This window comes from Chaetura pelagica, unplaced genomic scaffold (genome assembly GCF_000747805.2).
Source record: "Chaetura pelagica isolate M959 unplaced genomic scaffold, ChaPel_1.0 scaffold104, whole genome shotgun sequence".
NCBI classification, from domain to species: domain Eukaryota; kingdom Metazoa; phylum Chordata; class Aves; order Apodiformes; family Apodidae; genus Chaetura; species Chaetura pelagica.
The window spans coordinates 5,823,070-5,847,258 of NW_009953786.1; the positions used below are offsets into that span (position 1 = coordinate 5,823,070).

At 39.1% G+C, this 24,189-nt stretch overlaps 1 protein-coding gene across 1 annotated transcript in view; it reads right to left on the reverse strand.

The window, feature by feature from the left end:
* Window positions 1–8,491: 8,491 nt before the first annotated feature.
* Window positions 8,492–24,189, reverse strand: part of LYRM4 (LYR motif containing 4) — a 68,449-nt gene continuing 52,751 nt past the window's right edge. Inside the window, exon 3 of the mRNA XM_010000975.1 lies at window positions 8,492–8,554. Within this exon, the coding sequence (XP_009999277.1) occupies window positions 8,492–8,554 (63 nt within the window). The remainder of the gene's footprint in view (window positions 8,555–24,189) is intronic.

The window sequence follows — 24,189 nt, forward strand, 5'->3', positions numbered from 1 at the left end:
ATCGTTTTCCTGTTTTGTTTTATTATTATTATTATTTTTTTTTGAGAGAGAACAAGGAGACTGAGTAGCGTGCTCTTTGCTTTTTTTCCCTCTTGAAGTGAATTTTTGAGGTCTTGACTTCACTTACCTGGTTAGTCAGAGATGCACGGAGCACTTGGGTGATAAAACTTAACGGCATGTTCTCTACAGGTTTAACTTAACTATATCCCATCCCTGTTCTCCCGTTCTGACACCCGTTTCAAAGACACAGTACTGCAATGGTGTGCTTTGTCTTTCATTATTTTTTGAGTTCAATGGGCTCTGTAACAATGCGATTCACTGTTGCGAGCACCTGTCAAACTCATGACAGGCTTGCGTGCCCGTCCCACCTTTGCCGTGCCATGAACAACAGGCAGTCTGTTCTGGGGCTGGGCTGGGCTGCTCTGGTTTTTGTCACTCAGCACACTCTTGCTACCGCTCCCCGCCTTCCCCAGGCTCGTGTGTAGATCCCGTCTGGCTAATATAGCAGCCAAGGGGAACTTCTGCAAAGATGTTTTGGCTTAAAATAGACTGGTGCCTTCTTTTCACACAACTGACCAGTCTAAACAACAACGACAACAACAACAAAAAAGCGACAAACAGGACAAAGAACGAGTTAAAATATTTGCTGATGCTGGGTTTATCGGGAGAACTTCGGTAACACCTTTGAGTGATGCCCTGTAAAGGAAGAGATGGTGTCTTGTCTCCCACACGGTTCCGTTGTTTCAGATTTGGGGAGCAGGGACTGATTTGGATGACCCTTCTCACTGAGGAGTGACGACGCAATACAGAGGGGGTGATGAATGAAAACAAGGGCCTTAGTTCGGCTCTCCTTATGTTACATTTTGCACCACATTTCCCAAGTGTTTTTAATTTATTTTGCTACATATTTTTCAGTATTTGTATGTTGCCGGGAAAGGGGTTTGTTGTGCACACACAGTTGGACTTTATAGCGCTGGACACTTGAAATGATGGACACTTCACTCTTGCATTGCAAGCCTTGGACTACTACTGATGTTCCAAGGCCTGAAATTAAGCAGAAAGTACCAATGAAAATGGGTTTGTAAGAATAAAAAAAAGCTTTAAAAAAGTTAAAAAGCTCACCAATACAAATTGTCTTTCTGAATTGCAAAATGTGACTGGATACTTCTTAGTTTTGTGACCTGGTTGTGCCCCTACACTAACGTGTGCAGTGTGGAGGGAACGAAGCTGTTGGTGTGCCTCATGATAACCAGAGTTGTTGCCTGTCTGTGAGTGGCATCTAGGGCTGTACCTGAAAACTACTGTGGTCCTGCCATAGCCACAAGGCAAATCACCCTGCAAGTACATTACAACCCAGTATGCTTCTGTAACAGGCATCATGTGCAGAGCTGTGATGTGAGGAAGCTTTACTAGCACGGGTGGAAAATAGTCAGGTTTTGGTAGACTCCACTTGTATTCTTCTGATACAGTATCTCAGAATTCGGTTTAAAGTTTGGATGAAGAAATCAGGAGATAAGGTATTGTCAGAATGCAGAAAACGTTTTGACCTTTGGATGTATGTTCTTCAGCAAGACCTTGAACAATTATTCTCCTTTTTAAAACAGCATACCATGAGTTTTCTCAGGTCTTCCATTTCCTCTGAAGATACAAAACATTTTAAAGCCTTATGAGCACCTTAGAAAAATCTGCACTTCTATAAAATTCCCCATACTTGAAAACAAGTTTTCAGATAACCTGCTTTTTCAGAGAGCTGGCACAGAACTGGAGACAGAAGCAGGTGGATTACTAGGGAAAAGGCATGAGGCAGAGGGAACTTCAGGCTATGAAGTTCCTGCTGTTCTGCTAGCACACCCACTGCTTCTGAAACGCAGCCTGCCCTCCTGCCCTCCTAAAAAACCCACACGGCCAAATATAGAGGTATTTAATTTCGTCAGAAGTCATCTTGCTGTTAGACTTGTTCCAATTGCTCTGAAAATGCACAGAGCAGTTCTTCCTGTTGCTTTCCAAGTTGCACATGAACTCTCGCCAAAAGCATGGAAGGTTTAAAGGACAGCAGTGAACTCTTCTGCTTCCCTACAAAAAACCTACACAAGTTTGCTTTAAAAATATTGAGCACTACTGTATTATAGGCTATTACATGGAACAGTCTGATACGATTTAGCTCTTCTTCAGATACTTGTGTCAATGAAATAGTGTGCTCTTAAGATGGCATGTGATGCTAACAGCATTAACATTGATTCTTCATTTAAGTACAATGTCATTTTTGGGTCTTCTGAAGCCCATTCCTTATTCTGTGTTTTGTTTATTCATTACTTCAGAGAAGAAGGAAGCTTCGCCAAAAAAAGAAAAAAAAAGGGAAGGGAGGGATCTCTCCTTAAACAGAGTTTAAAGGAGTAGCCCCATTCCTCTGGCTGTGTCTGGGCAGAGGGGCAGAGCTGCTACCTTGAAGAACCCAGCTAAAGAAACATTCTCTGCTACTCTGTAAATTATGGGCAAGGAGTATAAAGTGCCCACATCCAGAAAATGTAACATTTACAGGTTCTCTTCAGATGTTGGATCTGAAATTCAAAACGCAAGTAAGTAGTTGCTGAGATTAAACAGTAAAATGATTCTGAGTGCTTCAGAAAACTGGTGCCAATCTGAACTCCTGCAAAACGTAATCCTTAAAGCACAATATTTTTGTGCTTTGCTAACAGGTAAATTGCTTTTATTATTAAGATTTTATTTATTTATTTATTTATTTTTTGGTGAAAGGGGGAAAGTGTCTTAGACAAGAGTCAAACATACCAAATTTTTAATAGACAGTACATTTTTGTACTTTTACGATGTTACAGAAGCATAGATGTCCAAAGCAGTTTCAAAGACTGCCCACATATAGTTCTCTGTATTTTCAAAGATAGTTACCGGGGGCTACAGCAACAGAAGACCTTACCAAAGATTACACTGGGCAGCAGGGTAGAAACCAGATTTGCTCCATGTGCGTCCTGAATGCTGGCAAGCTCATATCAGCACAGCACAGGCTTGCTGCTCATGGTCATAGGTTAAGATACTCGACATAATTGCAACTTTTTTCTTCAAGAAATAGATTCAAAATGAAGTAGAGCTAATTCTATGAAATCAAAAAGCCCAGTAAAGCCAAATGTTAAATGAAGCACCCTTCTGGTGTGTTTGCATTACTGTTAACGTAACACTTTGCTCAGATTCATAGCTTATTTTTTGGAGGACGTGCTCATAAACACCCTCAACTCCTCCAACCTAGGATTGGTTAGCACTCTCTCCAAAGATTTCCAAAGTTTATGCATATTTGTGTCTGTCCCCTCCCATGGATTAAGGGCATAGGAAAGAAACAGCTGCCAAATGGCTTTATAGGTGTATATAAAACCAAAAAGCTTAATATAGTTGAACATCTATAGTAGGTAATTGGGAAGGACATCAAAGTTCAATCTTCCTTAAGCAGTATTTTGCAGCTTATACTTGCATTTAAATTCAGATTTAAATGATCCAGAAAAGTACTGTGAAGCTAAGTTTACTTTGGTGTCATGAAGAACTGCAAATTTGCATGCAAACTACTTCTGTTTTATTTAAAGCCAGAGCTTTCAGTCCAGACTTGAAAAGCCTGGCTTCTACTCCCAATGGCTTCCCTGGGATTTGGATCCAGCCCAAAGTCCTCCAGGAAGGTAGGGGAAATGATCTAGGTTTAATTGTCTATTCTGTTCAGAGTCTTGTGTTACGAGGTTAGGATAACATGGCACTGTGATGGATGTTCTTCTGTCAGGAGTTAAAATCTGCTGTCTATGCGTGGCAGTAATTAAATCACCTTAATTGTTTTTCATGATTCTTTTTAAGAGAGGGAAAATTACTTGCCTTGGATTAGCATATTGCCAAAGACTGGTATAAATATTTATGTGGTGCACTCTTTCAATAGAAGGCCTGTACATTCTTCACAGGTCTCCATAGTTCTCTTACTCTGAACACAGAAGAGCAGTCATTTGAATGCACTACTTACCATCACTTCCCCCTTTTGCAGAGCTTCAGTAGCTATTGGGCTGAACAGTAAAACAGGTGAGTAGTTTTGAAAGAACCATCTCTCTCAAATGCATTGAGGATACTTAGTTTCCTGTGTCAGCTGCAGAACCCTTTGAGGGTGCATATGCTTGTGCAACAGGTTTGAGAGTTCTGAATTTTTTCCTCTTAAGTGTTGTAGAAAATACACAGCTTTGGAAGAATTACTGGCTTCTCTTTTTTCCTGCTTCCATTTTAAGGGCTCATGCACTATTCTTGTATTCTAAAATACTGAAAAAAAAGAAAAAGTAAGAATCTAAACTGTCAGTAAAGGAGAACACTCCCTTTTTTTTTTTTTTTTTTTAATAAAGGTTATTCAGCAAAGCATTCCTAAGAGTATGAAATAATTATGCCCGTGTTAAGAATTGTGGAACAAAGCGAACAGTATAGTCCAGACTTGAATAATGCCAGGATTTCACTGTAGATCATTATGGAAAACTCAGGAAAACAGTCAGTGCACAGCCCTTTCATGGCTCTGTTCATGTGTATGTATAGTCCTTGCTGGGTAACGGGAGAGACACATTTATGTTGCATTACAGGCAGTAAATTGAGGGGCTGGTGCTTCTCTATAAAATTATTCTTTTACCTGTTGATGTTAGAGGGTGAAAATAATGCTTCTAATGCCTCAAAACTCATTGAAGTTTTATATAGAAATGCCTTTCTAAAAAAGTGAGTAAGAAGTTAAAATCCTTCTTGGTCTATTTCAACATTGTATGTGAAGTGCTCACATGCTGCTCTCTGGTTGCTTTCCTCCAGGACAGTTGTACCTCTGATACATCTGGGTATTTTGAAACTGAGCTTTCAATTGCAGTAAAATCTCCTGAGAAGCTGTAACACACAACAGAAATGCCTGTCCTTTACACAGTTACTAATATTCAACAGATTTTTTTTTTTTTTCCCCCCTTTCAGAGCACTGTTTCCAAGTTTGTACTGTGAAATCATGACAAAAATCTGTATAAGTAAACATTCAATTTTTGGTACATACTGCTGAGGTTAATAGTTTGCCAAAATGTTGAGATCAGGAACAGACAAACATTTGTAATATAATACAAAAGGAGGCTTGCTTTGCTAAGACATTGCAGCTTTAGTAAAGATATTTCTTGAACTCCCTTCAATTTTAAGGAAAAAGGATATACTTTTTATAATAGTGGATGTTCTACATAGGTCATGGGATCATTCCTTTGTGTTTTAACTATTCCTGTTGTTTACCCTGCTTTGACAAAATCCAACAAAGCTCCTGACAGCGTGCCAAGAGAGAGATTTAATGAGTATTGCAACGTAAACGGAACTGGTGAGGCACAGAAGGTGCAGCCCCAAGAGCGCAGCAGCTCCGAGGCTGGACCACAGAGCCAGCTCTCTAGTTCCCTGCCTCCATCAGTGACAATGAGCATATTGCCCAGCCAAGAGTGAACGCTGGGCAAGTGCATACAAATATAATACTAAAATCACCCCAGCCTGCAAATACTATTTCTGCCTTGGACTTCCCAATCCAGATGTGATTTCTAAGTATTTTCCTTACGTAGCTTGTAGTATTTCAATGATAGAGCACTTGGTGAGCTATGTTTTTATAGACAGCTGTGTACCTTATGACAAAGATTACTTAAAGTGCACATTAGGCAAGGATTTTTAGGTATCTTCCAGTCATGTACAACTGATATGCACATAGCTAATGGAGGCTGCATTTACATGTGTGTTGGTGAGGAAAGGAAACATACAGATCTGTCCAAAGCTAAGAGGGAATGGACATCTAAAATACAGTAATTGTTGAGGTTTGAGTAGTAAATCCTGATAGCTTTGCTAGCTTTGCATTTTTGTTAACCAGTTAGATAGCACTACACAGGCTTTGGGTCCTTAGCAGCAGGAGTTTTCTTAAATTACTTCTAATGAGCAACGTATAAATACTGCATGGTAAACTGATGGTTAATTTTCGATAAGAACTAATTTTTCCCTGACTGATAAAGTGAGCTGTCTTAACCTCTGCACTATAGATTGGAGAGAGAAGGAGATTACAGAGCTTGAATTTTATTGATATTTTTCTTGATGGGTCATCTCTGTAGAATGCATCCTGAAGGTTACCAGTGTTTCTTTGCAGGTGTAAATGCTTAAGGGAGAGCGGATGACTGAGTGGTAACCTTGAGGCAGAAAGTAGGAGCAGGTGGCACGAATTAGGAGTGCAGGAGTGTTTTATCTACTACCAAAACTTAGCAAAAGAAGTTTCAGGCATTAATGGAGAGGTATCTTCATATTTTTAAGGGAATGGGTAAGAAATTTTACATGTCCATGACTGCATGCCTGTATGACAGCATGTACCATCTACTGCATGTATACTTGGTGGAAGCTGAATGATACAGAGCTTCCCTGGAAAGGTATTTTGGAAGAAATTATCTATTTAAAGTGCCTCTATTTAAAAACACTTTTTTTTTTTTTTTTTTTTTTTTGTAAACATGGTGAAAACAGATTTAAATAGTAAAAATGTAACTGATGGAATTGTCTCTCTTTATAAATTAAGGCTACACTATTTAAAAGGATGTTTATTTTGCTTCCTAGAATACTTTGGAGGTCTTAAATTGGTATGCAGTGCTTGTTCCAGTAATTGAGCTGTTTTAAACAAGGATTTTGCATCTATTGTTTAAGGGACCAAGTTCCTTAGAGTATAAAACTGGAGCCCTTCCAAGCTTGTGTCTTCTGAAAGTGTAGGATGTTATTACATTTCTTTGCGATCATTGGAAGCTTAAATAGTAATAAAACTTTTCTTCCCCTACACTATCACTATTAACTTCAGTGCACTTAATTATGCAGTTGTGAATGTGGAGAGTTAAAACACAGGATCTAATGAATTTTACCTATTAGAATAATTACATTCCATTTTAATAAAATGGCCACTAAAAGCAATTTCCATTGCAATGCTTGCACACCTAATGTAAGGAAAACTATTACTTTATTTGCCTTTTATTTTACAATGAGGATGGAGGCTACATTTGTAGTCTCAGGTAGTCACAGAAGCTTATTCTGTACACTATATTGTTAATGCATTGCTACACATTTCAATCTAACTGTACAAAATTATAAAATACACTTTAAATGGTAGCGAGGAATGGGAGTTTGTTCTAAATTAGACACTTTGTCTATCCTCTGCTTTAATAATGTTATTACACAGCACAGACAACACAAAACAATAGACCTTCTTAACAAAGATGAATTTTGGGAAGCAAAAAAAAAAAAATACATGGGGGTTAAAGCCACAGTGTCATGGAAGTAGCTTTGAATTTCTGTTTCTCTTCTTAAAAAACCCCACAACAATCCCATGAAAAAAAAAAAAAGGAAGCTTTTTCTGTATGCCATTAAAAAAGCTTTTCACTGCTTTATTTTTCTGTATCAGAAAATAATCCAAGCACAGCAATGACTTAAATAGAACACAATCAAACTTTTTTTTTGTTTGTTTTTAAACATTGATTTAAAAGTGTTGGTCATTCTACAAATTTAATTGTAAGCAATGAAGGGCTATACTGAGTGTTTCACTTTGTTAGGCAAAGCTTGCTGCCAATTTATGATTTACTGCACTTGCATTATTGTCACCATTAGGTTCTTTTTTTCCTGCAAAATTAATGAACTTTGTGAAAAAGGGAAACCTTGCATAAACTGATGTGGTGCTTTCTGCTAATACCTGCACTTCAATAAATTTGGAAAGGGAGTTGGTGGTGAAAATATATTTTAAAGCTCCCAAGCCTGAGCGATGCAAGTCTTCCAGTCTGCTACTCTGATCTGTTAATTGTTAAAAGGAGGATGAGACTGGATATTAACTCTTGGAAACTAGTGAAAGAATTGGTGAAATTTTTATGTCACCTCCTGAAATGTCAAGGGATGCTCTTTAAAGAAATGACACAGTGCAGCTTGTGATATTTTTAACTATCAAGGTCCAGGAGACAAAAAACTTGGTTCATCTCTGGGCTTAATATTAAAAAATAACTAGGTATTTAGTAATTTAATTCAGATGTTGTATATTTTAAAATTAAACAGAACCAAAAATAACTTAGCCTTAGTAACTGGGTGAGGGGTTTCAAATCTAACACATCCTTTATGCTTAGTGAGAGAAGAGGTCAGCAGCAGAATAATGTATTTGTTTACAGGTAGTTTAATGAAATTTTATTGTATTATAGAGTAGGGCAGGAACTATTTCATCACATGGGACATTGAAGCAAACAGATTTCAAGACTACCTGACATGATATTATAAATCACAGCAATACATTTTAGAACATGTGAACCATTAGAAAATAGTACTTTGGTTGCCAAAAAACTGAATCTCCCACGCTTTTCATCTGCTGAACAGAAACGCTCAGACATGTGCAGTGAGTTTATGCATCTGTATGTGGCACTGTAGGATGCTGAAGATGGTCCAGTGTTGCTTCAGGATCAGAGTTTTCTCATAACTATGTGTTTCCTGGACTCTCAATAACCAACTTCTGCGTGGAATACAGCTGACCAATGGTAACCTGAAATCAAACCAAAATATCAGAAAGCTGAAACTGGATAGGAAACAGGTTATCATTTAAACTTCACAAAAGACATTAAAAATAAATAAAGAATAATAATCAAGAAATGAGTGGCCCATAAATTACGTTTTTTCATAATGACATTTCTCTTTCTATAGGCATTTTTTGGTAAATAATACTGTTATCAGCCTGGACCTTAAGAAAAATAGTGGATACATAAAACACCTGCATGTATAACAGCTTGAAAGGATGACATTGAGGAATACTGTGCAAAGCTCAGACTAGAAATTAACATTAGAAGTTACTACAGAGAAAAGAAAAGCAAAGAGGCTGTAGGTTTAGAAAAATGAAATGATGGATATAATGAAAAAATAAGAAGATGGATATAGTCAGTAGGTATTTCTTATTATGCTTTTTTGGTGGAAAGCCTAGATATAAATTGCAGGGTATGGTGGTGTTTTCCACTTCCTTTGGAACCCTCATTTAATTTGCTTTACAGATGGTGAAAACAGTTATACAGTTACTTCAGCAGTAACATTTTACATATGCTGGAACGGACCTCTTGTTTATGAGATGGTATTCACACTTCATCTATTGGTGCTTTCTAGCACAGCTACTAAATGAAAAATGACAAAAAATGCAGCTTTGATACTTTGATTCCTCTTGTTCTTTAGGACTTTCTAGTCTGCATCATAACATTGGTAAATTTTAGTCAGGGGTGCAGTTAGCAGAAGACACGGGTCTTTGCTTAAGAGTCAAGATGTGGACGGGAGAAGTTAAATATAAGTAGGATAATGTAAGCAGGACAAGACAACTTTTATTTTAGAAGTATGAATTGTAGAGCCTAATTTTTTAATATCTGTTACGCCCTTTCGCACCCCTACTTTCTCCCCAAGGCCTGAGTACACAGCAGCTGTGTCCTTTTCACCAAAAAAAAAAAAAAAAGATCATATATTTAATTATGAAATTAGGACAAAACCAGCTAGATGCTTGATTGCACTAAGCACAATACATGTAGTAGAATTGAATACTGCACAAACTAAGCCTGACAGCAAGCCAGGCTCTCAAAGTAGTAAAACACTAGGGAAAAAAAGAAAAAAAATTAGGCATTTTTCATTTACCATTTCTTAGGAGAAAAACCCTGGCAGTTCTAAAAAAAAAAAATAAATTCTCATCTACACCCACACTCACATAAAATGTAAATAATATTGCCTTTTAGGAAATGAACTATTTCATCTTGATAAATAGCCTTGTCTGAAACTTGTAACGCATTGATTTTAATCTTGAAATATTTATTACAAGGCAGGATTTATGAGCTGTTCTTAAAGCAACAGAAGTTCTCCTTGCCAGCAAATATTCCCTTCTTTTGGCACTCCGAACTAAGTTAGTAACAGCATATGAGCAACTCTGATTATTTATGAACTTGCTCATGAAGTATGTTGCATACAGAATATTTAAAACAAAGGCCATACATGACTGTGGCATGTGTTACCAACAGAAAGGTTAAGCTGTCAACAAGTGTTACTTATCAAAGAGAACTCGCTGCTCTGGGTTACAGACACTTTAGTTGCTGCCTTACCACAAACCACGCTGTAGTACTTAATTTTTGTATACTGTGTTTTGGAGCCCAAAGAATCTTTAATCCTTTCCCACACAGTAGAGCATATTTAATGGGAGGCTCAGAGGGATTACAAAAATGCTGAAACCTGAATTGCATTTTTTTTTTCTCCACCAACTGGGGAGATAGATGAGGCTGAGTACGTGACTTCTCAGTCAATCATATTCAGCTGGGGCAGATGGCTTTGTAGGAGAAAGGTACGAACTGTTGTTTGCTGTCTCTGTGCCAACAGGCTGATATTATCTACTGCTGCACCTCTTGACTTCAAGGCAATGAAATTGTGTGTGTGTTGAGCTGCTTCCTTAGCAGAGCACACATTTCAGAGAGCACACAGCCACGAGCACCGTGCCTTTGCTGGGCTGCTGCAGCTTGCCTGCTCTGCTGCCTCCCTTCCAGAAGATATGCCATGGCATTTTAAGCTGAACTTTGAAATGCAAGGATCTTTTTGAAGTGTTAGCTTTGAATTTCTAACATTATGATCAAGCCTTTCCCATGCACTTCAGACAAAATAAATAAACCTTCCATTTATAGCTCCTTAAAAATTCACATCTATAAACATCCAGTGCCTCAGCAGAAAGACTGCACCAGTATTTACACACTGACACTCATTAACCCTCTGAATCAAAACAACATTCTTAGAGTGTCCTCACCTACCCTAAGTCTAAAGAAAGCACCTAAGCATCAAGCATCACTGCGGCTTGTTCTGTCAAATTAAAGACTTAAGTGGCTGTCTGTTGTGTTCTTTTTTCATCATGTGTGCTTGTAGCTTCTACACCGCATGCCACTTACTCTTCTGGTAGGTGGCTGTAAGCCAGTGCAGAGGTCAGTGTCAGGGTATTTTCATTAATCACAGGAAGCTTTTGTGGAAAAAGGCTCTACCCATTTGCTGAGCAATTCTGTTACCCAGAATTTTATTTACCTCTGTAAAGTAACACATTGCAATTAAATTCTGCAGGAAAGAAGGTGCAATAAAGAACCACTTTCTCATCAGGAGAAGACAATACACAGAAATATAAAGGCTGCTTTTCAGATCTTGCTGAATTATTACATATTCAAATTCTGCCTGCAAAATGATATTTTAAAAATAATTCTGACAAGTTCAGCCCTCAAAACCTGACAATTTTTCCTTGTTCAATGATTTAGTACAACTTCTCGTGAACTTGAAAAACTTAATCTTCCCTTGCATCTGAACCCAGGACAAGGTGTAGGGTTTCAGAATGGGATTTATCAGCAGATATAAGTGAGACAACAAAGATGGAAAAAAGAAAATACTGAACAGTAAGCACAAGTCCATCCTGTAACCCAGGCAGTCACTGATTCTTAGCTGTTTGTATGTTCATAAGGAAACAGCACTATTCCTTGCTTGCGACTGGCAGCAGCAGTCATGGGGAGAAGACACTTCATGGAATCTTTCACCACTAATAGGAAAAAAGCAAATGAGAGAGGTTTTCCTCAGTTCCCCAGATAAAAGAATATTAGAGATGTGTATGGGAAGGTGCAGTAAGAATTAAATAGTGGAATTAAGTAAGAAGCATTAAAGAAGGAGAAATAAATATTGAAAAAAATCCTGATGTCCTGAAGACATTAGAAAGAATATGCTATCACCCTAGAAATTCAAAAACTCCAAAAAAATTGCTAGCTTTGAACTCTGTTTTCTCAAATGGTCTGTGGCTGGCCAGTGCCTGACTCTAAGGGACACCTATGGCTGGTGAGCAGGTTCTGTGTAGCTTCCATGCCAAGCCACGCAAGAGATAAAATTGCAGTGGGACAGTCATGAGCTGGGAGGTAGCCTGAATCCCAGGGGCTGCCTTCCTATCTGACACAGCTAGTGGAGTAGATCCTGCAGACCCACTGCCACTGCTTGCAAAATACTACTAGATGATCTTCTTCAGCTTTTGAAGGTGAGTGGCATGTCTTGTAGTTTATATCCACATGAAGATTTTACTTAGCAGCTCAGGCTTAAGGTAGAAGTGACTACTCCCATTTCTGCAGGCCTGAAAATAAAGTGACCTTGGGCATTTTAGAGTGCACAGTTCTGCTCTGAAGAGTATGATGGTATCCTTCCTTGACAGCTCTCTATGTATTAAAAATGTCTGTCCACTTTAGTAAGCACTCATTTTTCCCTCCTTAGTTGTGTTGGCTCTGCAGTACAAGGGATGTTGGGCATCTCTTTTTTCCCATCTGCTTCACAGAATCATAATTGCACGGTGAGTAACCTGTGAGCTCTAACAAATCCTGCTGAGCCTTGATGAAGATACGTTTCCTCAGTCTTATCATTATCTTCCTGCCAAACCTGACTATCTCCCAACTACTAGCTACCTGCTTGGGTGAGATCTTACTGACAAATTCCAATGTGAATGCCTTAAAATTACTCTGGTAAGTAGGTAGGCAGCAGACCCAAGGATAGGTGATGTCCAAAAGAAGTGGTAATGTGCAGCCAAAGTGTACACCCATACAGGGAGATCTGAAGAAGGATGTCCACAGCTTCAGTAAACAAATGCAAAGTCAAAATGACAAGAAATCTGGTTTGTAGTATCTCTTGGCAGGAAGGATACATGAGAAGGAAAGACAACAATATAGGTCTCAGCCCTTCAAGGAATGTTAACACCCTGCACAGCTGGTGACATATCTTGATTCAGTTCCCCAGGACATAGAAACACCATCCTCCTAACTGCATTCAGGGTATGTTCTTACATAAATCAATGCAATATGATTACAGACCCTCATAAAGATACTTCCACCATGGGTTTCTAAGCTAAGTCAACATAACAGTTGTACAGAGGAGTTTCCCTTCTCTGTTGTGTATTTGCAACACAAATAACAAAAGTAACAAACAGTGTTTGTTTATTTCATAACTCTCCCCTCATTTAAATATATTTTCTGATGCGATTTCTAGGGAACAATTTTCTGCTCTCAAAGGCAAACCAAACCCAGGGATTTTTCATGCCACTGCTTTTTTTTTTATGACAGACAAAAGCAGGAACAGTCTAACAGGAGATGGTGCAACACTCTTACTCTACATAGAATCAACTTGTTGGTAAAGACTAGGCCTAAACATGTAAAAGTGCCCCCACAGCACAGGAATATGAAAATATCACAAGATGGTAATTTTCTTTAGCTCTCAATTATTTCAAAAATTGATTTCCTGGGAGGATTCTTGTTTGTCTTAAAGAAAGGCAGATGACAACTAAAGTTGGTATACTACAGATGGTTTTACATATTAAACATATTGACATACAGAAAAAAAAAAGAGGTTGTTTTATATATACCTCCATGCATGAATAGGTGTAAAAATATATTTAAAAAACAGTCTCTATATAAACATAGTAATCTCTTTTGTTGCAAATTTGCTTGCAGGGAAAATAGTTATCTTATTACAGCCAGGAATCACATGTAAGTTTTTGGGGTTAAACTTGATGACCTTCGGAGGTCCCTTCCAATCCCTAATATTCTGTGATATATGCATTTTGACCCTACCCCCAGCAGCTCCCCAAGCATCTCCTGAGCTGTGAGCAGTTCTGAAATGTCCCGGAGCTGCTGGAGAGAGAGGCAGGAGCTGAGGGGGGAGTGATGAGGGTCAGGAAAGCACGAGCCTGGGGATCAACAGTGATGCATGGATGGAGTCCTCCCCGGACATGGGCCATTGACAGAAGAGAAGGGAAGAAGAAGCAGGAAGGAAGTTGACTTTTGTGATCTCTGATCTTGCACCAAGCTTACGTAGATATATGGAATGGAATACTTCGGTCAATTTTGCTGTCCATCTAGTCCACTCCTCCCTACAGGAGGGCTGCAGATACAACTCTTCTGCTCCTGTAGCATCTGAGGCCACGGAGCAAAGCGACCTTGGTGTCACAGCAGCAACATAAGCATTCCAGTGTTATCAGTCCACTAGCTGGAAAACTTGCTGCTAGTTAAAAGAGAGCTTACTGAATGAAAAAAAAAGAAAATCAGTAAAAGGAAAATTGGCTTAATCCTGGCTCAAAGCAGGACGAACTTGCTACACACTTGCTATAGCTTGAAATAACAAGTAAGGATCCTCAACAGAGAAAGAAAAACATGGGAAAGCCAAGTGCACAAGACTGTATGGTCCACACTGTTTTGCTTCTCTCATTCTGAAAGCTTCTCAGCTTACAGAAAAAAGAGGTGTGACAAGGAAAATGTCATTTAAAAGCATGCAGGACCCAGCAGCAGATGGCATGGGGAGCACCTGTTGCAGAGGGGAAGAAGCATCCCCCTCTTCTGCTGCACAGGTCACTTGACAAGGATGTCACACAGTGGGGTCTCGGGAAAGTAAGCAGGGACTGATTTTGGGCTTTAACAGCCAGGTGAAGGTTTGATACCACACACATCCAAGGAAGATGCAGATCTGCAGAGGTAACACTAACCTGGTGTTATCTTTGCATGTTTTCAGCATCCTGACAATCCAGTCTTCCACCTCTCTTCTCTTCCTACTTGTTACCAGCTAAGGTAGGTACCTACTAGGCAGGTTGCCTGCTACTTGGTACCAAACTAATGTATTTCAGTACCTTTTCTTTTCTCTCTCATTTCCATATAAAACCTCTAGCTCAACAGAGCAGCTCCAACTGTTGGGAAAGCCAAACACAGAAAAAGCAGGTTTTCTAAAGAGTCTGTTCCATGTGGGTAAAGGGGAAAAAACTTAATATAAAAACAACTCAGTTAAGATGCCACTTGTGGCAAGGAAAGGAATACAAAACATCAGTACTTGAAAATATAGAGACAAAGACCTGGATAACATTGTGCTGAGTATGGTATAACAGGTACTCTAGTAATGCTGAGACATTTGTAATGTAAATGCCCAAACCATTCACAGAGGACCCTATGTGTTGTAGCAACTACATAAGCAGAATTCATCAAAGCCAGTGGGAGTGCCTGCCTTACTTTTGTCACTAGTATAATACAACAGCCACTGTCACAAAACACACATTCTGCACTACGTCCAGGAAAATGCTGTAATGTTTGTGTAACACAGATAAACTAACTCGACAATGCATACAAAGACTAAATTGTCATTATAAAAGGAAAATATTTCACTCTTCAGTGTCCTCTGGGATCACTAACTGTGAAAGACTTTTGGAAAGAAACACTGAAGTAAATGTAGTCCTTACAGACAGGAATAAACAAATAATAAACATGCTTACTGAGAAGTCTGATAAAGTAATTTTGTAGCACTAAAAAGCTTTCATACTGTGACCTACTGCAGAACTAAAATGAATTGCCACTTTATGCCCAACAAACAGTCATAATTCAGACTGCCTTTTGCAACATTTGTATTTGAAGCCAGATGCTAGAAATGCAATGTACTGAAAGAATCAACTTTAGCCTTTACTTATCCTGTGAGCTGGGGAATGTGGCTGCTGGGAAAAGCTGTAAAACAGTTACACAGGGATGTATATGGCGTATTTGTAGTTTAATGTCTTTTGAAAAATTACTTATTTGCATGTTCCACTCCCCCCCCCCCCCCTTTTTTTTTTTTTTTTAATACAGCACATTTGTACATTTACCCTCCCTCCCAGTTCCAGAAAAGTTTCTGCAAAATTTCTGATTTTGTCCCAAACCACTGAAATTTAGAGAAAGTTCCAGGAAGCAAATGGCACACAGGCTTTCTATATTTTTAACTAAGATTTGCTTGTCTAAATGATAATTGTCTAAAGGCTTGAAAACCTTGCATGCTTTATTTTTGCCATATTTTTAAGTGAGCGATACATAAAGTAAGTGCAAGCATCAAAGTATGTGTAAGCATCCAAGTACGTGTACTGGGAAAGGCTCAACTTCAGGAGTTAAGACATCCTGAGACAGCAGGGACCAAGGTATGAAGGACTGACAAGCAAGACTGGCTGCCTGCAGTTCTGGGAAAAAGCGTCTGAGGATCTCTGTACAAGAAACATGTCAGAGAAGATATCGGAGCTCACCCAAATAAAAAGTAGTTCAGGAGTGTGCGAGCCCAGCATGGTGAGAACAGTCAAAGTTGATGATTCTTCAATGAAGAAAATGCTGTCAGTGCAGTGGCAGAAGACAATGCAGATCGCTCTAGAAAATGTGTTTGGCTTGGCAGCACGGAAAACCTTGGTCACCTGCTGCCTTTGAAACCAGTAGCTATTCTGATCCCTGCTGGGCCTGTGTTTGCTTTCATTAAAAGTTCATACCTGTAGTATCTTACATGGCACAACAGTCACCCATTACACATGCGTTACACTTTCACTTGGATTTTTATAAGCAAGAAGTTTTCACAGTATCTACAGCACCAGAGCATGCGACTGTAGGTACACCTGCAGGAATAACTCCATGAGACAAATGGTAAACAAGTACACAACAGGTATTATGCTAGGGGACTGTCCTATGGGAGCTGAGGGGACACTGCTCCTTGCAGGATCCTGCCAAGTATTTTACAGAAAGTAATACAGGTAGAGGAAGTACAGAGAGAAATAATTACTCTTAGAGCTCCTATGTTACGTTAACTGCTTAAACAAAAGAATTAACTATTACTAGTAAGAAAACAGCAGCAATTAAGACAGGTTTTGCAATCACCTACTGCAGAAAGATGCACCAAATAAGGCAAATATTTTTTCCTTTTAAGAAGAACATACTTGTATACATCTGGGGAGACAATGCAGTTTTTAACTAAATAAACTTGGGTTTGTGCTTTTTATTTATTCTGAATCTTATCCAAAACACCAAACCTAAAGGGGAACAGTTCAGGTGATTCAGAACTGTAATGCTGTTTAACCTAGCAATTTAGATTTTCTGTTTCATTAATGACGCTTAAGCCACAAGAATATTTTGTAAAAAAGCATTTCTATCTGCTAAGGAATCTATATTTTGGGAGGTGAAAGACACAGTTAGCTGCTGCATTTTTACATGAATGGATGTTAGCCACACTTTAATGATTTGGTGGTAACATGTTTGCTTCGAGACTCCAGACTGTCCTTACTGAGATTTCTAGTGCTGGTTACAGATGGCACGAGGTATACACTGCATTTTATGAAACTGCCAGGTGCCTTAATACCATTTCAAAGTAACAAGGCCTTTCAGTGTTTTGGAATAAAAAAAAAAAGTCAGTCCTGTAAAATACACACTTTTTAAAGACATAAGACACAGAGAAACTCTTTTTTTTTTTTTTTTTTTTTTTTACTGTCCTTCAAGAAGGCTAAATTAAACCTAACTTTATAGGAGGAGCAATTTACATTAAGGTTCCAATATGTCTGTTCCTCTGCACTGACGTTACCTTAACACACACTCAAGGTGAGCTTTTCTCTGTGCACATCAAATTGAAAGATCAAATTTTAAAGAGTCGAAATAACTAATTGGATTTATCTTTAGATACTTGTACTTCCAAAGATGTTTTGTATTGGATGTTTTTTATTCAAACTGCATCTTCACCCAGAAAGGAGCATGCCCATTATATAAATATTAATGACAAGTCCCTATTGTGGTGTTTAGGTGATCTGTAAGTGTGTAAGGAAGGGAACAATTTTTTATTTCTCTGAACTAACAAGACTTCCTTTTTTGGCAAAATTCTAACAGATTAACTAAACGACAGTTATCTGCTCCTCACAGAATCACAAAGATAATTAATTTCCCTCTTTATCTGACTTTCTCTGATGGAGGATATGCAATAATTTATTTTTTTCTTGCTCAGCTGCTATTCTTGGTTTAGTATCTCCAAACTCCACACCTGGAAGTGGCCCAAGTAAGTTTCAAAGAACTTTCTTCTCTTTTCCCCCCTCTTTTTGAAGAGCTCAAGTGAAAGCCATACAAAACATATAGCAGCCTTGTTCTCACACCCTCAGGGGAACATAGTTCCTTTAGCTCTTGGGAATCAAAGGCATCAGCAGCTGGACTTTCAGCTGGAAAAAGCACTGCCCTGACTGTCTAGTCTTCATTAACCTGAGACAAAAGGACACTGATGTTTTAGGACGTATTTGTTGAATTTCAGCCAAAGTCTGTGACCAGAAGCTGCCACTTGCCATCCACTGTACCACAGACACCCTGAGATCAGGTCTGTGGTTCAGCTCAGTTTCCTAACCAAAACCCCAGTTCTAAAACGACTGATCTGCTCTATTAAGCAGTTTCTGTGGAGCCGTAACCGCACACACAGTGAACTGCTCTGGTCCTCTTGAAGATCCCCCAGGTGAAGGCAGGAGGGTCTCTGCCTTCCAACAGCCTCTCTGCTGGGGCAGGAATCACTACCCCTGCCTCTCAGCACCGAGGCAAACGCTGCCTGCAGCGCTGCATGGAGCTGGATCCAAGCCCTTGTGCTTGAACCTGCCCAAGCTGAGGGCAGTGGCTGGCCATCAAACTGTTCTCCAGCTGGTGAGCTCATGCTCAGCCCGCTCCATACACCTGTGATTTAATTTACCAGTGCTCCTCAGCCCAGCCCTTTTTACAATCACTAAGAAGAATTAACAAGGGAGACAATAATTGTTTGCAAACCCTCCAGCTTTTAAGCAAGAGGTATCTGTGTTTGTACGGATATAGGGTATAGTTTACATTAACTTGTTTAATTGGAGTAAACTCTGGCAGCACTTTTTTATCTTTTTGTCAAAGATAAATTACTGGGTTTAGCACAGCTGGTGAGAGCTAATTCTGTAGGAAGAGTTCTTCTCAGTTGCGTGGGTGGCAAAGCATTTTCAGCAACTGGCTTAATTAGTTATCCCTGCTTTGCAATAACACAGGACAGTTTGCAGAAGGAAAAAAAAAAAAAGATTGCAACAGAAGATGTGGCATGAAATAATCCCATTTGCTCTCCTGGTTTTGCCAATTCTTGCTTATTTAATGGCACACTAAACGGAGGCTTGCCCTGGTATTTCCCAGCACAGATATCCAGTTGGAGTGAGAGGTTAGCACTTATTCCAAATATAGGCAGGGAGCAACCTCTGTTCCTCTGCTGGATAGGGTAGGGCATTCCTCAAACAAAACACTACCAAACAGCCCAGTGATGGGAACGTCACAGAGGGCTTTCCCCTCAGCAGAGCTGCCACACCGCTTGTGGGTGGCTTGTTTAGCAAGCTCTGGGAAGCCCGAGCTGCTAACGAGACCTGCTCCCCAGCGCAACCTCTCTGACATGGGTCATTTATATGACAAAAAACAACACGGGTGCCAAGTACAATCATTTCAGCTTCACTGCTCCCAGCGTACAGCATGCCAACTGCAGGGGAATAACCCACTGCCACAAACAAGCACTAACTTTAACACACAGATGCCTTCCTTTCCAAATGAGCTGGCCAAAAGCACTCGGGCTCTTCCACTAGCACACACATGGATGCAGAAACATTCCATAGCTGTCAGCAAGACACAGCCCCTACCAGAAAAAAAACTGGGCTGGCAAGATCCACTTGACCTTCTGAATGTCAGTGAGATAGAGGGTGAAAGGCCGGGAAGGGCACAGATGTTTGCATTTACTGTCATTATAGGCCATTTCGGAAACAGCTGGAAATTTCTTCTAGTTGTTCTATTTTGAATAATGACTCTGGAGCTGCACTTGAGCAAGTTACAAATCTATTTAAAGAACAACCCAAAGTGTTACAAGCCATTACCACTGCTTCTGAAGAAAGGCATGAGCATGAAAAATTTGCTAGGAAAAAACTGAATGTTGAGGGGGAAAAACAAAACTGAAAGAATGTTTTAAGAAGACAAACAAAAATGCCCAATTACTGAGGAAACTCTCCAGATACATTGAAGAAAAAGCAGGTGGTGAAACTGCAAACAGCAGCATTTACCCATATCTACAGTTCCTGATTTTTCAGGAACTTATTTTTATATTTGCCCATTATTTCTTTTGGCAGCAAGTGGAAAACAGGGGTTACTCCTATACATACCAAAACAGCTTATAACTGCCCACAACTCATTCCTGGCATGAGCAGTCTGATACTGAGAATAGTATTTTCTAACACATGCCTCTCCACAACAGTTGTTAGAAAGCCTATTGAAATTTGGTCCTTGGAAGGTTGTTGATGAATCCTGAAATGATTTTTAAACATACTTTGGGGAAGAAAAAAAAAAAGGAGCCGGGAGCCAATTAAGGGGAATATATAGAGTCTAGGATTTTGTCAGTGAAGAATCCTGTCAGGAATAATTTCTGATATGACACTTGACAGTTTTTGTGGGTTGACAGGTTACATATTTCTTTGTTTTCTTTCCATTTATTTGTATAAAAACATTAAAACAAAAAGGGAAACTGACTGACTATAGACAGAAAAGAGTGAAGCTACTTGCAGGTATGCTATTATTGAGGAACATAAACAGAAAGTAGAGATTCCTCCATTATTTTTCAGTACTAATCACCTCAGAGTTACTTTTAATAAGAGGAGAGTAAGACTGACTAGTAAGAGATTAGAAATTACTCTTTAATGCATGTAATGCATTACGTTCTTCAACATACATAAGCATCCAAAACATATCTTCTTCATTCTATGCCAGCTTATTTAGTTTACTTTTAAAAATCACCATAAAAAATGTACACACAGGACTGCACACAAAATAAATCTCTGGGAAAAACAAAACAAAACAAAGAACTACAGGAAAGTGAACCAGTAGATGGCATTGTGGCACTTCAAAAAGAAATTCTAGAAAATCTCACTTAAAAAAATGCAACCTTAAGTACTGTGTTTAACCACTTACTGCTTAACCAATGCAATATTCCCCTCAATGCTGCACATGTACAACTAAATAAATAAAACCACACGATGCACTGTCATACTACCCCTAAACCAAATATTCTCGGCTCTGGTTTCCAAATCTAGCTGTGTATGCTAGATTTACAATCCCAGATTTTAAAAGATAATCCTTATTTGATGACTTATGTCCCATGAGCCATGGCCATCAAAGGGATCCCATACAGGATGTAATTATTTTCTTAAAAGTACTAATAAACAAGATCTTACAGCCAGTGCAGATGATACCATTTCCTGCCATACAAAAACTATGGTGGAATAGATACAATCCCTTAAAAATATACTTGTGGAGTATTTTATCAATGCTTCAACTTTCTTTCACTTAAACTGCTGATATACCCTCACGGCTAGGGATGAGAAGACTGGGGAAACCCACCAGTTTTTTGTATATACAGCAGTTCTCTGTATTGCTAAAACCACAAAAACGAGAAACTGTTCTGCAGCCCTCCACGTGGAGAAAAACTCAGGAATTTACTTGAAGAATTCTACACCATACACAGGAAAACTTATTCAAACTGAATTTAGAGTTGCAACTACCAGTAGTTTATCTGCATCCTACTTCATAGATAAACCTGCTTTATCTTGACCACCTCTGAGCAGGGGGTTGGACCAGACACCTCTGGAGGCCACTCCCAGTCTCAGGTATTCTATATATAGCTTATATATGGAAGCTTCTATATGGGTGCTCCTTGTGGTAGTACTCTTTAAGAAAAAGGATAATTTCACTGTGGTATTTGTTTTGTCAGGAATTTCTAAAAATCCTTGTATCATAACCAAAAAAACTCAAGATAGTGTAGTTGGATCTGCCTACCTAAAGTTCTCTTAATTAAATTCAGTAGTGCATTCTAAGTGACTAGTTATAAAGATTCATATTTTTTTCCAATGTCACTTCTACTAGAGCAAATTAAAGCAATCTAGTTTTCCTGATAGGGACTTTCAACTTCAGGTCTCCCTTGGCTTATAGGCTAATACTAGGATTAAGATAAAAAACGCAGACAAAACTTCATCCACTAATTAAAGAAGCTCAAATATTTTTGCAAATTTAATATTTGCAAAACCAGCATGCTTACTTGAACAAAGCAGTTTTATATATGTGGAAATTCCCTTATTTTAATTATAACTAGCATTTAAAGACACAGAATAGGAGAAAAATGCTTCTTCCATCTTCTTATGGAGTTGTGCACACTCCTGCACACACTTTTATATAATTGTACATATTTTCTTATCATTAATATTTAATTAAAACTGTCTAGTTTAGTTTTCGAAAGTCTCTCTCTCTTCATTCTCTCTCCTTCCCTACCTGGATGGGAGGGGGAGGGGATCAAGAGCATTATTGTCACTGGTTTAATTGCTGATCCTGAGTCAAATTGTGACAATTATTTATTGGTGCCCAATGTGGGGCTTGCTTGGCTTCATCCTGGCTCAAACCACGACAGAGTTCTGCTGTATAAATGTGCACTTCATAGTTTTGTTGAACTTTCAAGCTTGATGACTGATCATTTTGCTTTGACATTGTAGAACAGCAAAACCAGTAAAAAAAAAGTAATCCCATTTAAATTTTCTTCAGAACAATTTTCCTCTTGGTAGATCTTTCAAGTAGGAAGCTCTTCATGGAAAGAATCCTTCCTTTGTGTACAAATACCCAGAGACCAGGGAGGAGGATGACAGCCAGGTATCAACAGTACTCAACCAGTTAACATTTACATGGTCAGGAGCAGAGAAAGCAGGACTAACAACTGACACACAATTTCTGAACATGCTGGGAGAGCACCTTGTCACCTGCAACCAATCCGACAGTAGAAATCAGTTCAAGTAGAAAAGGCAACCTGACTGACTTCTCTTACCAATATTAAGGCAGAGCCTTTCAGAGTGCCCAGCTGTGTCTAGTTACCACAGTTTGGTTTGGAAAGTCTATTGTACTGGAGAGGGCCCTTGGAACAAATACAGCATGACATGGCTTGGTGAACACCAGAGTCTGGTGGCACACAGAAAAAGCATCCTTCACTGTCTTATTTCAGATGGTCTTGTATGCCATGAGGTTCAATGCTAGGGACTGCCATAGAACCAGGAAAACTACATTGGGTCACTTGCTGGTTTTACCTTCTAGGAAAAATGTAAAACGTAAAATCGTAACAGGTCTGTCTGGCCTACATCAAACTGTAATTTGCAGGGGACATCACTTACGTGTCAGCAAGAAAATAAATGTCTTTATTTTCTTGTATTCATCAGTTACTCTCTGCTATCATGAGAACACGTGATGAGGAAGGCAGCTTGACCCATACAAGCCAGACACTTTTTGCCAGCAAGATTTGGCCATTTTGCTCTTGTGACTGAATCCACAAAATCTGATTCCCTCCCAAACACATCCAAGTGCTTGAACTTTTTTGTTCTTTGGCACATTTGTAAACGTTGACTCTTCTTGTACAGCCAGCGCTTCAACAGAACTAAGGGTTGGAACACAGGCAAAAATATTCATACCCTCACCATGCCAGGTGGTATTTTCTCAACCCATTCAGTGGCTCCTGGTGTAGTGGCCAGCTGCCACTAAACGACTCATGCTGTATCTGGCATTTGTTTGCTTTAGAGAATGGCAATTTCAGTTAACCCCAAAGACAAGAGATTTTTTGAAGATGACTATTATTTCAAAATCCACATTGCAAATTATTGGTAGAAATTACTTCTGAAAGTTTAAAAAATAGGCTGGGGGCTGATTCACTTGAACTGAGGCTGCTGTTTAACCCAGCATTGGTCGAATGGGATTTTCTCGGACCCTTAAAAAAATGGTGACAAATGTGATTGTGCCTCAGGATTACATTGCTCTTCCAGACCAAAACTATAGTCAGAAAAAAAAATAAATCACCTGCTCTTACTTGCAGACATAGGGAAGATTTGTGGCAGGCTTCACCCTAGCATAGTCTCTCAAGTTTTCCCCTGTTGTTCCACTGCTCATAGGACTGGTAACTATTTAAGAAAGAGCAACTTCCTAAAGCATACCCACCTATAACCATGTAGCACCTGTACTAGGCACAGAGCTCAGTCTTACTGTTCCCCACTGACAACATCTGTCCAGAAGGAAAACAGATGGCCAACTTCTCCAGACTTTCCTGCCCACCTGAACTGATGTTTTTTACACCAATCACTTGGGCGACTTAGGCTGATAAAATCCCCTGGGTAAATTAAAGAGTTAATTATGTGACAATACTTCTTGATCTTAAGTATTGGGCTTAATCACTGGGGCTCTCTATGCACTTTCACTAAAAACAGAAAAATGTATCATCCTCAAGATACTACATTTGCTAATTTGCTGTGCAATTCCAGTATTAATT